Source organism: Neolamprologus multifasciatus, chromosome 16 (genome assembly GCF_963576455.1).
Source record: "Neolamprologus multifasciatus chromosome 16, fNeoMul1.2, whole genome shotgun sequence".
Taxonomy (NCBI): Eukaryota; Metazoa; Chordata; class Actinopteri; order Cichliformes; family Cichlidae; genus Neolamprologus; species Neolamprologus multifasciatus.
In genome coordinates, this window is record NC_140454.1 from 11314270 (window position 1) to 11332720 (window position 18451).

At 40.4% G+C, this 18451-nt stretch overlaps 1 protein-coding gene and 1 long non-coding RNA gene across 8 annotated transcripts in view; one reads left to right on the forward strand and one right to left on the reverse strand.

The window, feature by feature from the left end:
• itgb2 (integrin, beta 2) overlaps window positions 1–12765 on the forward strand; it is a 31472-nt gene extending 18707 nt beyond the window's left edge. For all 7 annotated transcript variants that reach the window (XM_085135881.1, XM_085135886.1, XM_085135884.1 and 4 more), the window contains exons 6-16: window positions 1102–1343; window positions 1894–2052; window positions 2296–2391; window positions 2482–2571; window positions 2693–2827; window positions 7245–7441; window positions 8839–9071; window positions 9967–10186; window positions 10319–10533; window positions 11008–11174; window positions 12356–12765. In XM_085135881.1, the coding sequence (XP_084992007.1) occupies window positions 1102–1343; window positions 1894–2052; window positions 2296–2391; window positions 2482–2571; window positions 2693–2827; window positions 7245–7441; window positions 8839–9071; window positions 9967–10186; window positions 10319–10533; window positions 11008–11174; window positions 12356–12424 (1823 nt within the window). In that variant the 3' untranslated portion in view covers window positions 12425–12765. The remainder of the gene's footprint in view (window positions 1–1101; window positions 1344–1893; window positions 2053–2295; window positions 2392–2481; window positions 2572–2692; window positions 2828–7244; window positions 7442–8838; window positions 9072–9966; window positions 10187–10318; window positions 10534–11007; window positions 11175–12355) is intronic.
• Window positions 10341–17057, reverse strand: LOC146500343 (uncharacterized). The gene is made up of 2 exons (XR_014869857.1): window positions 15623–17057; window positions 10341–15511 (listed from the first exon to the last, which is right to left on the reverse strand). It is a non-coding gene; the product is annotated as an uncharacterized LOC146500343 (long non-coding RNA).
• Between the last annotated feature and the right edge of the window lie 1394 nt (window positions 17058–18451).

Genomic DNA, 18451 nt, shown 5'->3' on the forward strand with positions numbered 1-18451 from the left:
CATGAAACCGGAGAAGTTGTACTTACATTTTATGCCATCAGCTTGTCCTAAGTTACAGTTTCCTTCCACATATAGCTTTGCAAAAATTGCATAAAAAGCACTTGCAGCAAGAAAAACATAATATTCCAGAAACACGCTTTGCCGATCCGATCAGCTGTTCATAACACTTCCTACGTTGGAATAGACGTCAGCGCGAACTATCGAATGTCAGCCATGACCTTCCCGAAACCGGAAGTGACATCATTTTCGTGGAAATATAGTTTTTTACCATCAGGGCCTCATGAGCCTATACTGGTGTTTTTAAAAGTTATGTTTGACTTTATGACTTTCTGTGTCGTTTCTGGGATGCTTAGGACTCATATTGCACTGCTGGAAATAGTTTATTTTGATGCATATGCTGCTTTTTTGCAAATTTGCACTATAATATTTATTTTTCGTTTTTTCCTGCAGTGTATAAAAATTGGTGTATTTCAAAAATAAAACTGTGAAGACACTCAAAATAAATTTCCTGTGGTGGGAAACTGTTTTGTGCAACTTTTTTGTATTTACAGTTTTGAGGGATAAGCCTCTTAAATTTCTCTAACTAGAAATATATGTTAAAAAAGCAAAAACGATTTTCAATTTTTTTGTAGTTTATTGCACTTTTTTGCAATTTATGTAATTACTATGCACTTAATGCATACCTATTATTAAAATTTGGGCTATAATGGTTGTATTGATGTATAGCAACTTGAAATGCTCCCAAAAATGGCACTACAGCATGTAAAAATATAATATAAGCTCTGGCGGACTTGGTTCTATGGTAGGTCTTAAAGGGTTAAAACTGCTGTAATAGTGCATTAGTGCATCAGCTGTGGAGTGTAGGGCTCTTCTACAGAGAGGTTTTAATTAACGACACAGTGGTGTTCATTCATTAGGGAGGAGGTAGTCCTACAGAGGTTTGTGCTCTCCCAGTCACTTTTGATATGAATGGAAACTAAGTCAGAAATTAATTTGAAGTCCATTGTCAACAAAGAGTTAACACAAAATGTATTATCTTTTCTGCCCTATACTGTTGCTTTTTAGTATGTTTTATAAACCTTACTATTTCTGTAATTCCAGGGTTTGGTGCCTTTGTTGATAAAACAGTCCTTCCTTACACGAATACCAACAAGGAAAAACTGCAGAAGCCGTGTGATGAGAACGACCAGCAGTGTCAAGCTGCCTTTGGCTACAGACATGTCCTTAGCTTGACCCCAAATAAGAATGACTTTGAAGCTGAAGTGAAAAAGCAGTTTATCTCTGGGAATCTGGACTCTCCAGAGGGGAGTCTGGATGCTATGATGCAGGCTGCTGTATGTGAGGTAAGACCTCTGCTGAAGACCATACAGTGCTGTCCTTTAAATCACACATCCCTTATCATTGATCTGGTGGCATCTGAACAGGTCGGCCTCTGTTCTAAATGTAAATGATGGTCGCTTTTCCATAAAGTGGTAATTACAAGCTTTCTTGGTCAGTCGTACAGACTGATCTGAATCTAACCTGCTCACCACAGAGACAAGCACCACAGTGCAGCAGACGCACAAACACATATACACACATGCAGTGGTTAAACTTCATCATAGTCAATGCTCACAGCTCATATGGCCAAACATGTAGGCCTCTACTCATTTATGACTTGTCACATGTTCTGAAAAGTCAAAGCTAACAGACTGGAAACAGGATGAAACAATGGAGCTCCATCCAGCCAAACATGGCTCACACAGCAATTATGTTCATAACTAAATGTTTTAGACAAATTTGATCTAGATGTATTTTTCTCAGGGTAGAAAAAGTAAATACAGCTTATTTTTAGCCAAAGTTGATTTTGACAGCATTTGACTGGGTCTTAATGCTTCCTGATATGTTGTTCAGGACAAAATTGGTTGGAACAGCAACAGCACTCGGCTGATTGTGCTTACCACTGATGCTGGATTCCATATGGCTGGGGACGGAAAGCTGGCCGGTATACTGGAACCCAATGATGAACAGTGTCACATGGAAAACAATCTTTATGCCAAGAGCACTGAGATGGTATGTATGGAATCATGTGAGTTTTGTTCAGCTTCTAAGAAGAACATGGATCAGATTTATAAGCATCCAATGTTTTCCCCTCTCTTTTAATTGTTTTGAATAAGGACAAAAAAAATCAGACTGCACAGTAAACAATGATATAAAATCCATACTTGCATTTATATATACGCTGACGCCTCACACACACATACATATCACTTTATTTTCTTTTCCATCTCTTCTCCACTCTCCAAAAATCTCCAGGACTACCCCTCTGTTGGACAGCTAGCTATGCAGTTGGAAAAAAACAGGATTCAGACGATATTTGCAGTGACACAAAATGTTGAGTCTGTGTACAAGGTAAATAAGATGTAACTTTCATTTTCTATCTGCTTGTGGGGCAAAAATAGTCGGACTCTTGACTGATTTTACATTTCATGTCTTTCCAAGGAACTCTCAAAGATGATTCCAAAATCAGAAGTAGGAGTTCTGTCATCAGATTCCAAGAATGTTGTTGAGTTGATTGAAAGAGCCTACAATGTAAGTTGACACATTTTGTGATGAGTGGAATATTTCTAATGATTTGGAGGTGGTTTTTTTTCCCCTCTCTCATTATCTTTACCGTACCAGACCATTTACCATCTTTTCAAATTCATGACAGGCATTATCCTCTAAAGTGACCATAACTCATGACAATCTCCCTGAAAACGTGAGAGTCGTCTACAGGCCGATATGCAGCCATGGAGAAAAAAGCGAGAAACAGGGGGTTTGTGACCAAGTGCACGTGGGAGACGAGGTCAGTGTTCTTTGAACTTTTCATAGTCACGTGTCACCCACATGTCAGTGAACATTGGATGATTGATCTGGATGGGTGGTCCAAGTCTTGGTGGCACCTATTTTGTAGCTCAGAATCTTTAATTCTCGATCCTTTGGGTGGCGCTGTCACTTGGTAACACTGCCCTCTCTGCGGTAGAGTATCACTTCCTGTTCCTATTCCAACACACAGTGGTGTGTTTGAGTAGCTCATCTGCATAATAATTTAATTAAAATTTTTTAGATAACTTTTTATTTCATAATAAAACCTTAATGTGCTTCATCCGGAGCACACTCTCTGTGTACTCGCTCGCTAATTTATAGCCAAAGTTTTCACTCACTGTGTCTTTACTGTTTCGCTAGCTTAGCTCGTAGCAGACTCGCTAGCAGCATGGCCTCTTCACCTGTCCGTCCTGCACTTTCCTGCTCATTGTCTCAGATGTTTAGTTACTCCTCGGCCTCCTTTAGCATTAATGATACTTTGACCCTCCAACATTGCTGAGGAGATCTGAAAGAATATGATATGGAATTTTTAACCTTTTCACCGAGTCCAGGATCCCACAGAATTTTCACCTAGTTGGGAGAGTACTTTAAATGGTAGGCGGGCTGAAGACATCCTTGTCAGATGCCCTTTATTGCAAAATGCTTACTTTTTGCACAACCTACTGTCATTGTTGCACTTTTCTATTGCACTGTTGGGTCAGTATCATTCTGTTCTCAAACCCAGCCATGCTGTGGAAGAACTTTGTCTCAGCCACTTTGTGCAGTATTGTTTTGGTCACTACACAAAAGTCATTTTTGTGATTTATCATTGATAAGCAATTAAATTCAGACCCAATTGTTAATTTCAATTGCCTGGTGTAATAAAAATCCACACATGTATCCATCCACACGATAAACCTTACTCATGGAGAGTAACTTAGGTAGTCACTCTTTATTAAAGTGGTCCAGATAGACCAGTATCATTCTAATACTGAGCACCATGATATGGGTGAGCTGACTCTTAACAAGACAGTTTAAATCAAGTTGAGAACCAAACTAGTGCATGTACCTACAATATTCATTTGTAAATGATTAACTAACAATCTTGTACTTAAAGAGCTTTGGCACTCTTTGGCAATATTGTAGAAAATGTTAAACTTAATCATCATCTTGGCCTCCTCTGACGACCTGTTTGCTGCTGTCTGCTGATAAAAGGCAGTGGAGAGAGGGAACACTTGGGCAGTGCATTTATTGCAGCATATAATGTGTTTCCTGGATACACTGTGCGTTTTCAGCATTCAAAGATTGATGGCATTGTGTCAGAGCACTGCCTATGAATTTCAAATGGATCAGGCCTTAATTTAGCAAAAAAGTTATCAATCTTTTCTTATTACCCACAGCTACATCCACTTCTCTCAGGCCTAGGCTGCTCACTAGGGCTGGGTATCATCACTGATTTCTATAATCCATTCAATTCTGGTTCTCAAAGTCTTGATTTGATTCAATTTTGCCTCAGACAGTCAGAAATATTATAATTCTGATCATTTATCAGTACTGATACATGTGAGACTTCATCAGAATTGTGAACATCACAGCAGATGCCTTTGTCTGAAAGTAACTGAGAATAAAACACAGAAAAACATGAAGGAGATTTTCCTGGTCTGGCTTTTTATAGCAGATAACCTTAAAAATATTCTGCAATATTGCATAAATTTAAGAAGTTTAAATTTCTTCAGTATTGAACAGCAGAAATTAGGCTTTCTTGTCCGAGGTCATTTAAGTAAAAAAAAAACAAAAGAAAAGAAAAAGACAGTGGCCGACAGTGCTGTAAAAATTGGTAGACTGGTGGGTAATAAGCCAATGAATAATGCAGAAAACAGAGATTTGAGACGGGAAACTGTTCTTGAAGTACACAGAAAGAGAGAGAGATGTGCATGAAGTGTGATTTTTATTGTGGTGGGAGCAAAACAGCAAAAGTCAGAGGAAATTCATGACGACATTTATCAAATGTGAAGCATAGTTTGCTATTTCTTTTGCTGCTGGCTCGGTGAATTTTGGTTGGAGAGACAAAACCTGCTGCTCAGAATCAACGCAAAAAGACGTAAACACAGAGCGCACCCGACGCATCAGAATCAGTGAGCTCCGACAGCGTGTCCGTCTACGGGCCGTCGGGTGAGAAAGCCGAAAAAGAGAAAGCTGATTCTGATGCGACGGGTCCGCTCTGTCGCATCTGCGACCAAATTAGTCGCACTCTAGAGCCCTGTATTAAATATTAGTGAGCTGCCGTAGTAGACACCGGACTTCAGGTTCAGATAATTGAAAATGCAGGTGCAGTCTAAGGTGACATGTCTCTTATTTAAGAAAATTGTTGTTGTGAGTTTTGAACAACAGAGCAATATGTCAAGTACAGTGGTCCCTTGTTTATTGCTGGAGTTACATTCTAAAAATAACCCACGATAAGTGAAATCGGCGAAGTGGCCAACTTTATTTTTTACAATTATTATAGATGTTTTAAGGCTGTAAAACCCCTCACTACACACTTTATACACTTTTCTCAGACAGGCATGAACATTTTCACACTTTTCTCTCTTGTTTAAACACAAAGTTCAAACCTTGTAGAAAGTCCAGTATTATAGAATGAAACCAATGGCTCCCGCAGGTGACAACGTTTCGTCGACCTTGTTGTGTTTGTTGGGGAGAAAACTTACAAACATACAGTACAGCACTTCAGAGGCACACTGCTAGCGATCTATGATTTATGTAAATTTGACAAGCTGAACGCATTCTGTGCTGTACAGGAGATATGGCACGAGATCGATTGACAATAGTCTACAGCCAATCAGGACGCAGAACACAATGCACTGTTTAAAACAAACAAACAAACAAAAATAAAAACACTGCATCCATAATTGCACACAAAAAAATCTGCGAAACAGCAAGGCCGCGAAAGGTGAAGCGCGTTATAGTGAGAGACCACTGTATACTGTTGTACAAAGTGAATCTCTTGTTTTGACTAGAGATGGCACGATACCACTTTTTTATGTCCGATACCGATACCGATATCATAAATTTGGATATCTGCCGATACCGATATGAATCCAATATAGTGTTTTTTAATCAATAAAACGTTTTTTTTAATATCTTGCTGCATTTTGTATAAGTTTATACTCAAGTTTAAATAAATAACAACACTAAAACTATTCTGTTATACCTGTATGTAAAAAATACACTGCGCCCAAAATATTTCATAGTTCAGCAACACTGATCAATCTAATAACCTTAAACCTGCTCCATCCTCCCTATTCTGGTATTTTAAAGAGTACTTAGCAGAAATATTAAGCAACCTAACTAATAGGGTTGCAAACTCCCAGCAAAAACAAAATAGGGAACCACCCCCCACCTCATGATGCTTAATCGATGTAATCAAATTTAATTTGATGCAGGGGGAAAATGCACAGAAATAAATTATTTTTCAAGAATAATTAAATAGATTCAACATCTTTCTTCAACAGAACTGCAGACTGCACAGACGGTATCTTCCCAAAGGAAAAAGTACTAGCTTACTAGGGTATATTAGACTTAACAGTTACTATATACAGTAATGGACTTCTATATATTTTACATCAGATTAAAACTTTGGGTGTAAGAGTCAGATAATTATTTATTAAAAGCTCGACATTTTAAATGAGAATAAGAAAGAAAAGTATGTCTTTGTGCCCCCTTTTCCCTGTTCATGCCCTATCGGCCCCCCTGGCTAAACTTTGCTAGATCCGCCCCTGCACAGTTACCAGCAGTCAGCTATGTAGAAAAGGATCCTGGTGTAGAAAGTATTAATAAATAAATTCTAACAACCGCTTATCAAGCTTAAACATGCTGCTGTTGTTCAGCCGCTGGTTTCCTCTTTCTGGTGAGAAGTGGGCGAAAAACTAAGAAGAGAGATGGACTAGCTACAGAAAAGCCGATCAGCTGATCATTAAGCAGTTTCACGATTGAAGTAGCAGCAGGAGAGAGAGAGAGAGAGAGGCAGTCGCTCCATAAGCTTTACAAACATTCAGAGATGAACTTACACACTTGCTTTACTTCTCTCTGGGAAAACTTCCTCGGAGATGAAATGCTGGTTTGCTAGCTAGGCTACAAATACGCACAGCCGCTCTATCACGTGATGCACACTGCTGCGACGTGCTACGGTTATGAGACGAGTTACGCTGTGTAGCAAGTTTTGTGAGGTGCTTTTTTGATATTTAATGGATCGGATTACATTTTTTATTTCTCGCCGATATCCGATCCAGTAATTTGGGTCAGTATCGGACCGATACCGATACGTAATATCAGATCGGTCCATCTCTAGTTTTGACCAGTTTAGAGTATTGTTATACTATATGCACTTGTGACTCACAACACCTGAATTCCCATTCCAGGTTATTTTTGAAATTACGGTGACCGCAGACACGTGTATGGAGAACAAGTTCTTTACCATCAGTCCACGGGGCATTAAAGACACGCTGACAGTGACCATAAATACAACATGTAGGTGCCAATGTGACACTGCTGGACCCATTATTGACCCCCATCCACACTGCAATATGAGTGGAAGCATCAGCTGTGGTATTTGTAGGTAAGCTCTGATTCTCAGTGTTTTGGTATCGACTTAAAATGTTATTGAATCCACTTAAATGTCGTCCAAGCTGTTTGCAGCCTGCTCTGTCTGCCAGAAAAGTACCAGCATCAGTCATTTGTTTAAACATATAAGAATGGTGACATTTATTTTTTTGTTAATGCCGACAACCAGAGCTGCTTTACACTGTAAGTAATGCTCCTTTCTTTAGTTCATTAAATCACTGCATCTGTCTGAAGTAGAGATTGGCAGCCTTCGTGTGGATAATTCAAACACAGCCTGGGATTAGAGCTTTGCTTCGTCTCTGTCACCAGCATCCGTGATCAGTCTCATCTCATGTCAGATATCATAAATACAGGTCAAGGCAGTCCTTTATCATCACACAAGATTGACTTTGTTGGTCTTTGTACTTCTCTGTCCTGGTCTGAAAAGACGTGTGATTGGTTGCCTTCTCCCATCACAAGACACATTTTCTAAAGATAGCCAAGAAGAGGTGTAGGGGTCAGTGTCCCTTTCAGTTCACAATATTCAAATGAGTTTTATTCATATAGCACCAAATCCCAACAACAGTGGCCTCAAGGCACTTTGTATTGTAAGTTAAAGAGCCTACAAGAGGGGTGTGAAACATAAGGACCGGAGGCTAGAATTGGATAAGCAAAGACTCTAATCTGGCCCACTGGATCCATCTTCGGAAGAGAGGAAGTACATAGATTTGAAACTTTTAGCTAAATTGTCACAAGTTTTGTAGCTTTCCTATTGATAAAGCACCAATGTTATTAATTTCAAAATAACAGGAGGGAGACACAGCTGGGAGAGATCAGGGCTAACGAGACAGGGGGAGCAAAGCTGCACACACTAACATAAGACATAGACTTTCACAATAAAACAGGAAACAAGAAACCACTAAACAAAGACGCAGACACGACACTGAGAGACAGACTAGACACTGAACTGAAACTGCAATGACCATGAGAACCCAAAACCTAAGAACGAATCCCTAAACCAGAATAACTGAAACATAGATTCATAATAAAACCCAACGAAGCACCAGAGAAACATAAAGAACAATCCATCATTCAAAAATAAACCAAAACACAGCAACTCAAAATTTTTGGTGAGTATTGTAGGGTGTTAATAACACACAAGCATTACTGGCAAGATCAAAGGTGTAAAATTGTGAACGTGTTTGTAGTTTTAGAAATGGTTTGTGTGCTGTGGTGTGTTGAATAGAGTTATCTATGGATTATAATGTGTATGATTCATATTATGGGACAGTTAACAGATTCCTCAGTATTAATTTTTGGAAGTGAACAAATATTTTGTGGCAAATTTTATTTTCTGTTATTTATTAATGTTCAAATTTTTTTATGTATTTTTCAAATTTTTTCCTTATTTAGGTGCAAAGAAGGTCACGTTGGTCAGTTCTGTAACTGCAAAACTGGGAACAAAGCCGAGCACACCCTGAGAGCATCCTGTCAGAAGGATAATGGCACTGAGTGTGAGGGTCGAGGAGACTGTGTGTGTGGCCGGTGCGAGTGCTACAACACAGATAGTGGAAGCCAATACTATGGATCCTACTGTGAATGTGACGATGACCACTGTGAGAAGTTTCAGAACCAACAATGTGGAGGTAGGTTTGCAGTCATTCTCCTCAAAAGAAGGTCTAATTATATCAAAACAAGATAAAAAAAAGTAAAATAAGTTACTTTGTTTTCTTGTGCAAACATTTTTATGATGGAAACATCTACCCATCCATCCTCTTCCATTTATTCCTGTTAGGGTCACAGGGGGGCTGGAGCCTATCACAGGGTACACCCTGGACAGGTCGCCAGTCTGTCGCAGGGCTAACACATAGAGACAGACAACCATTCACACTCACATTCACACCTAAGGGCAATTTAACATGAACAATTAACCTAACTCCACTAACTGTATGTCTTTGGACTGTGGGAGGAAGCTGGAGTACCCAGAGAGAACCCACACAGACACAGAGAAAGGCCAAGTGGTGAAGTCAAACTCAGGACAGCACCATCGTGCTGCCATGATGGAAAAAGTGTTTCACAATGGCCTCACACCTTTCCAAATGTGTGGACAGGCTCAAACTCACTCCATTACAGGTCTTTAATTTGAACATCATCTTAACTTTACCAACCATCTCTTATTCCACTGTGATTATTCCACTGTGATTATTCCACTATGCTCCTAAAATCCATACAAACAAACTGAATTCTACTTTTAGCCCGTTTGGTTTGGAACAAAATAATAGATGTTATCTTAAAAGTGCTGTGCCTCTGTGGTAATTTGAATAGGTTTACAACTTTGCCCAAAGTTTTTGGGTTCAAAAGTTATCAGACGGTGCTGTGGAACGTGTGTGTGGGTTTCCAGTCAGGTTGTGCTTTATGTGGTGAACCCACAGGCATCAGGAGAGGCTTTGTCTCTTGCTGGTGATGTTCTTCATGTTCTTGGTTGTCATGTGGCACAGACTCCCTGCTGCAAAAAAATTATTTTGTTCTTACTATTTGCAGGAAAAGGTAAATGCAAGTGTGGAAAATGTGAATGCAATCCTGGCTTTGAAGGCTCTGCCTGTCAGTGCAGAACCTCTGACGAGGCCTGCCGTACCGTAAACAATAGTGTTTGCAATGGCAGAGGGACCTGCAAGTGCAATCAGTGTGAATGTAAAGGAGGATATCAGCGTCCTCACTGCCTGGAATGTCCTGGCTGCACTGACCCGTGCCAGACCAAAGTGTAAGTGATTTCTTAATTCCACTGAGCTTTTCCTCTAAACGTGGTGTTCACTGTTTTGTGTAGTAAAGCAAAAGAAAAAAACAAAACCTTTGACTTTCAATTTTGAACTAATACATGTAATTGTGTTTTCAGGAACTGCATTGAATGCCTCGGCTTTGAATCAGGTCCCTTTAAAAAAAACTGTAGCGAGGCTTGTAAGACCATTTCTTCTAAAATAGTGATGGAAAAGTTCACCTTTTCATCCAAGGAGTGTAAGCAGAAAGACAGCGAGGGATGCTGGATGTCATTTAAGCTGGTTCAGTTGGTTGGAGAGGATAACTACGAGGCTGAAATTATGAAGAAAAGAGGTAGGATGTCGATGAAATGACAAAAAACAGTCTTAATTTATTAACAGTTTCACTGATTCATTGCAGTAGTAACTGTGCTGTCACACTGCACACACTGAAGATCTGCACAGGGCTGGGATGTGTTGACTGGGGGACATTAGGACCTTGCAGGCCAGAAAATTTACTGTCTGTTTATCCAGCAACAGCTTTTAAATCAACTCTGTGAGCCCAGCTTGCTTCATAGAGCTAACTGTGCTAGCATGGCTAAGAAAAGTCAGCAGACATAGATTCAAAGCCCTGATAGAAACACAATTTGTCACTCAGTAGCCATCTTGAAACCCCTCCAGGCACTTATTGGAACAGTTATTTTTATGAATCATCAAACTCGATCACCAGTCAAATCTGATCCTCATCTTATAATGTCTGTGTTACCATTTTCTACATGTCATTCATTTACAGCTCATTGTTAAACTTGTCTAATTTGTAACTCTGTAGATTGTCCAAAACCGCCTGATGTCATAGCTATCATCGGAAGCTCCATCGCAGCTGTGGCCCTCATCGGCATTCTGCTGCTGATGCTTATTAAATTACTCCTCTACATGAAAGACCTGAAAGAGTTCAGGAAGTTTGAGAATGAAAAGAAGAAGTCCAAATGGGCAGAGGTGAGGCATCATTCTGAGTTATTTGTGCAAACAGAAATAGCTGTCACACATTTCAGATTGGTCTCTTTGGACAGCGACTGTGTCGGTTTCATGTTAATCTAACTCTCTTGTTACAGTTACTATTTTTGTTTGCTTGATTCATGTAATTCAGATATAACATTTCAGTCAACTAAAACTAAACTGTCCTTACAAAAACACTTAATACCTGTCGGAATCACTATTACATGGATTAAAAATCCCAGACCGTCAGCTCCTGTCCATAGCGAGTAATGGGAGCACTGCAAGCAAGCACTGCAAGTTCAAGCAAGAAATAAACAACTGGGAAAACAGACACTCTGCATGAAACAAGCAGACTGTCTGACAATGCTTGCCATTTACGCTCAGCGCAGTAGTGAAACTTGATTTAGTGTGACACGAAGTGTAAACAGACAATTTTTGTCATCAAAATAAAAGTTGTTCCTTCTGAGGGTTAGTGGTCAGGCAAATCTTTTACTCTGAAAGCAAACATTGTTTTTTTTCTGGTTGCAATGCACTTTTTCAATTTCATTACTGTTTGGCTAGTAATTCACGAGTATTTGCAGAGTACTTGTTTGTGGCAGGCAGGAGACACGACCACAGTTCAACATTTTGCAACATTTTCCTTTATTTCGGTTGTTGCTCACCCACTTTCACGACTGCAGCTCCCTAGCTACCAGCCACACACATCCACAACAACAACAACCCAACAGGCCCTAGTTCATTTATGTGCAGGGGAAGAGTGATGTGCTGATTAAGCTCAGGTGCGCCGACCTCCCACACAGCCGCGTCATGGACCACACCCCACCACATCGTTTTTTTTCTAGTGGTTGCCAACCAGTCTCTAGGCTTTATTAGTTTAAACATTGAAAAGGATTGTGCTTGCTCTGGCAGCAGTACAATGAATGTAGCTGTGACTCACTGATCCACAGTAGCAGCCACTTCTTTGAGATTAACAGGGTTTGAAAATTTGTAAAGTTAAAAGTGACTGACATTAGAAGATGAACACATGTCCAGCATATTGGGATCAGCCTGTGTATCGTATTATAATTTGCTTCATCAAATGATTTAAGCTTACTTCAACTTACTTTGAAACTTCAAGTCATGATGAATAAAAAAGATAAATAAGATACAGATTTCTCATTACTCGGCTCTCTCTGTTACAGGCTGACAATCCACTGTTCCAGACTGCCACCACCACTGTGGCCAATCCTACATTCACTGGTGGAGACTGAGGGCTATTGTTGCAGTACACACAACAGACAGTTATCCAAGTCATGTCTGACTCTTTCTAATGCTCACAGGTTAAGAATATGCACATATTTGGTAATGGATGCATTTACTGGTATGAATATAGACTTCTTTGCTTTCTTATTTGTGAATGCTGTTAATTGTATCATAGTCCAACAATTATGCACTTTTGCTTGTGTATTTTTTCAGAAATGATTTTTTTGAACTTTATTCCATACTGTATGTATAACTATATATCCATGTATCTACATGTGTATCTATCCATCAATAAATAGACATACAAGTTTTCTCCACTGAATTATCAGAAAACTGATAAAACATCCAAGGTAGTGATGCTTGTTTCTGTTTTGCTGCAATCTAAGCAATAAATTTGTGCAGTTTTGGTAATAAAACCATGATATTTCACATAATATTGATGTTGAAAATTGGTAATAAAAAGTAAGTTTTTGGTTTTATACTGTAACAGTGAGTGGGTGTATAATTACTAGGGCTGCCACAAACGCTTATTTTGATACTCTAGTCACCGATTATTTTTGTGATTAGTCGACTAATCAGATCATGCATCCATTGGACGTAAAACGTACAGCTTATTGCACCAGCATGCGTCTGCTCTTATATAACTATCATTAGCTTACAGCTTGAAGTGTTTAAGGTATGTGCTAACTAAAAATAAAGACAAGATGATAGTTTATTACACTTTTAATGAAATTTGCAGATTGTCTCGGTGGAGTTTAATAAACTCAGCCGTCTGCTCCTTGCTGTCTAAAATATAACAGGACACCGGAATAAACTCTCGACCCTCAAAAAAAAAAGAGAAAACAAGCAAACAAAAACAGCAATATAATAAACACAACACCATCGCGATGCTCTATGTGTATATAACAGTAAATATTAAATATTGAATATTATTATGCAGCACGTAAGATTTACAGCGCACAGTGTGCTTTGAGGTAGGAGCCAAAAAGGGTGTAGTTTGTGTGTGAGCACCCGTGTGTACACCTGTGAGCATGAGCGCGCTTGTCTTTAAAAGGTTCCTTCATGTAATGATCTTCTAGAGGGTGTGGGGGGCCATAGCCCCATCCTCCTGGGCATGAAGCAGGTATGGAGGAGATCCAGGCCCCAGACATACTGAGGCCCTCAGAGCACAAGAGACCAAGGAAGACCAACAGAGGGGCAACCGTGCCACTCTCCCGGAAAGAGCTGATGAGAGTCCCAGATGAGGGGTCACTCAGCAGCCGCGGAGCAGAAGCCAGGGGGGGTTGCAGTGACGTGCTCGTGAGCTCCGCCGGCAGCTAGCTGTGCCAGAGTGACCGAGAGGCCGAGGGCACCCCACCCCCGAGGTGGCCCGAGCGAGCCCCAGGCTCCAGCCCCTGACAAGCAGCCACCAGGAGTGAGCCGGCGCGTACCTGGACGCCCATCCCCGGACACAAAGAACCACCAACGCACCAATGTCTGAGAGCGTCTGCCACTGGCAGGGGAAGTAGTGGGGGGAGATAGGCCTCCATACCTTAGAGGGCCTGAGATGTCCCCAGAGAGGTGGCGTCTGATACCCAGCCTGACATATAGACAGAAACAAACAGACACACACAGATACAAACATCCATTCCCACCCTCATGCTCTCATATGCAATTACTCAGCACTCACCCAACATGGAGACAGACATAAATAGACGCTGTACACACAATCACACTCCCCAAGAGTACTCTATACCCCAGGTCTAGGTACCCTTGCCCCTGGAGGGGGAAACTGCACCCAGACCCAGGTAGTGTTACCCTTTTCCCTGGGATGGAGAGAAGCAGACCGCACCGACTCCACAGCAGCCTGCCCCACTCCTGCTTTACAGGTGAAAATAGAGCAACAGGACCGCTAGTCTTTGATTTCATTTATTTTCTGCTGTGTTTTACTTGCATCTATTTGAAAGAGTGAGTGTAAAGACAAAAAAATATTTTATTTTATGTGCTGGAATGTGCAGAAAATAGGTTTAAATGTTAAACACATTTCTTCCAGTCAGAGAATGGTGCATATAATTAAATTTTTGCTTGATGCATAAAGTTAAAAGATTAAAACTAATAAAACAAGTTTTAAAAAGAGACTTTTCCATTTGATTACATTTTGTATGATGGATTATGCAGAAAAAGTAGAATTGGGCTGAAAGATCTATTGCTTTATCATCTATTCAGGTTGTAAATCGTATTTTTAAAAAGTAACTAAGTAATTAATTACTTTCGAAAATAAGTAATCAGTAAAATAATGGGATTACTTTTTGGGAGAAGTAATTAGTTACTGATTACTTTTTTCAAGTAACTTGACCAACACTGCTGGTGGCTAACAGACATCTCCGCAAATATGTGATGTCTTGATAAACCAAGCAGATATTTGAAGTGTACACAGCTACATTCTCAACGGAAAACGGAAGATTTTATTTCTATATGATTATTCTGCATCATTAAGCAATAAGAACAAGTAGTCTGATGTCCTGTAATCATTGTGAAGCTATATTATTATATTATTATTACAATTACATAATGCAATTGTATTATGAAATACAATATACAATTGCACTAATGATTACTATACAATTGCACTAATGATTACTATACCTTTCTAATGTGACGTTGTTGTCCCTGGCTTTTTTCTCTGTCTTTCCCTCCCGCTCTGTTCCTGTGCTACTGCGAGTGTAACTACCGCCTCTCCCCCCTCTACTCAGCGCAAGCACAAGGATCACGTGCGGAGTGAAGCAGAAAAAAAGTGCGAGAGAGAGGGTGAGAGAAAGAAAAAAACACGGTTTGCGATAAGGAGTCGGCTCTAAGAGCCATTTTGTTCGCAGCCATTTTGTCTGAAGCACCTGATGAGTGGGGAAGGCACCCTCGCTTCAATATGTGTGGGTTTACCAAAGCTTCACCCACCTCTTCAACATACAGCCTCCTCCTGTATGCTTTCTGTTGTTTCCAGGATGGGTCAATTGCTGTCCACAGCAGTAGGAATTGTACAGTGAGACGTCCAGCAGGTTGTGAAAGAGGGCCACTGGCCAGCGGTTTGCTTTCCTCCTGCAGGAATATTTGCCAACAACCTAACGAAAAAACACAAAAAACCCGAAATCATAAAACCTATATATATTACACAAGAATATATGAGCAAGAATGAATAAATCTGTGCGTAACTGATGCGTAATGACACCTACCTTGTCAAGGTTGTCGACACCTCCTTTGCACCTTTTGTAATCCTGTATTATCACGGGCTTTTGTTTCTCTTCCTCGCTTACATCGGGAGTGCGGTGTTTTGTGCTCAGTAATAGCGCATTCTTGCGCGTCGGGGACGTAAGAGACGACAATGTGGGTGAGAGTGAAGGCGAAGGAGAAGACCGCTCTATCTCTTGTCTGGAGCAACTGAGGCGGAAGCTCGGGCTTGTTTTTTCGGATTGTGCCAACCAGGGCCAGTTTCCTCCTCAGTAGCTCTTCTGCCAGGGCAAATGAAGTAAAAAAAAATTGTCACATGTGATGACGTTTCCCTGGAGCCCCTCAGTTAGTTCCAGTACCACCCTGATCCCCTGGTTGACCTCCACACGATCGCCAGCTTTGCCAGTGTAAACCTGCAGTCTCCAGGCATAGGAAGTTTTCACATCACACACAGTCCATATTTTTAGACCATACTTCGCAGGCTTTGTTGGTATGTACTGTTTGAAGTTGCACCTTCCTCGGAATAGGAACAGCTGTTCATCGACACAAATGTCCCTGTCTGGGCTGAACAGCAGCTCCAGACAATGCGTCCACAAATCCCGCACCTTGTGGATGGCAGACAGCTTGTCATGGCGGCGTCGTGGTCGGGAAAGCTTGTCATCGAAACGCAGCGCATTTGGTGGAATCGCTTGTGGGACATGGTGGCCCGGAAAATGTCCCGTCCAGATTTTTCAGCCCAGAGGCTGCGAGTGGATTCGTTTCTCGACCGGTAAACGCCAGCCAAAATGAGCAGCCCCACATATGTGCGAAATTCATCAGAATCCATTTCTCGCCAGGTGGCAAGTGTTCGTCTCCCGTGCAGATTTGTCATGGGCACGGTATGCTGCACAATTTCATCAGTGAGGAAGAGCGCAAAACTATCTATATCGGGTCCCTGATCCGTGCGGCGTCATAGTGTGTCGGTCCCGGGGTGACACCTGTGGCTGCTGGAACATACTGGAGCGTCTCCGTATTTGTGGGTGACCAAACGATTTTCCCGTTTTTTGAAGTCCACCCCGATGCTGCTTCCTCTATCTCCATCTCCTCTTCGCTCTCATTTTCAGAAAGTTCTTCAAAGGAACTGGACTCCGGCTGCTCTGTTTCCACAGAATAATCCGTGTCATCTCCAGAATCTTCGGAGGAGGATGACGAGGAGCTATCCTGGCACTCAGAGTCCAGGACCATTTCCAATACTTGCTCGGTGCGATAGTATCTTGCCATCCTGAAAATGACTACTCCCGCGCTACTGCTCATCCTTAAAACCTCTGCTGCAGTGTACCTGCATAAACAACCTGAGCTTGCAGACAAAATAAAGTCTAATTTGGTTTTGGCCCCTGCTTTTATATTTATTTTGTTTCTATTGCAGTGTGCGCTTCTAAGAGAAAATACTTTTGAAGTTAGACACAGACACACTTTTGTTTTCTTTCTTTTTTGGGGGGACATAAATAACGTTTTTATATTATTTTTTTTAAACCACACACATGATCCAACATTGATAGTGACACAGAATTATCATTTATTTGAACAAAAAGTCTATGGAATAAATATGGAATTTTTCTCCATTTCGTTCTATGCTCCAAAATTGGAAAAAACGGCGCCACCTGGTGGACAAATAAAAAAAGGATACATTTTTAAGGCCATGAGTCCACATTGAAATGTAGAGCAATGCAGTAATTTATGGTATAATGAATGTGGAATGAAAAATAGCGGTTTTAACCCTTTAAGACCTACCAAAGAACCAAGTCCGCCAGAGCTTATATTATATTTTTACATGTTGTAGTGCCATTTTTGGGAACATTTCAAGTTGATATACATTAATACAACCATTATAGCCCAAATTTTAATAATATGTCTGCATTAAGTGCATAGTAATTACATAAATGCAAAAGTGCAATAAAAACTACAAAAAATTTTAAAATCGTTTTGGTTTTTTTAACATATATTTCTCGTTAGAGAAATTTAAGAGGCTTATCCCTCAGAACTGTAAATACAAAGAAGTTGCACAAAATAGTTTCCCACCACAGGAAATTTATTTTGAGTGTCTTCATAGTTTTATTTTTGAAATACACCAATTTTTATATACTGCAGGAAAAACGAAAATAAATATTATAATGCAAATTTGCAAAAAAAAAACAGCATATGCATCAAAATAAACTATTTCCAGCAGTGCAATATTAGTCCTAAGCATCCCAGAAACGACACAGAAAGTCATAAAGTCAAACATAACTTTTAAAAACACCAGTATAGGCTCATGAGGCCCTGATGGTAAAAAACGACATTTCCGCAAAATGACGTTGCTTCCGGTTTCGGGCAGGTAATGGCGGACATGCGATGTTCTCACTGATGTCTATTTCAATGTAGGAAGTGTTACGAACAGCTGATCGGATCGGCAAAGTGTGTTTCTGGAATATTACGTTTTTGTTCCTGCAAGCGCTTTTTATGCAATTTTTGCAAAGCTATATGTGGAAGGAAACCGTGACAAGCTGATGGCATAAGATGTAAGTACAACTCCTCCCGTTTCATATGCAAAAAAAAATATTGCGCTAGCTTATGTGGTTGCAGTGCTACCGGGATTTAAAAATAGTTACGCAAAACAGAGCGTGCCCGCTCCGACCGGCATTAAAGGGTTAAAAGGGTTTTCAATTGGTCAAAAACGGACCAAAGGAGCATGAGTGTAAGTATTTTTGCTGCTCAGCCATTTTAGGCTGATTTAAGAAACCCGGACTGAAATTTTAAAATTAAAAAAAAAAAATCCTTTGGCAAGTTTGGCTATATTCCATTCAACACAGTGGAAG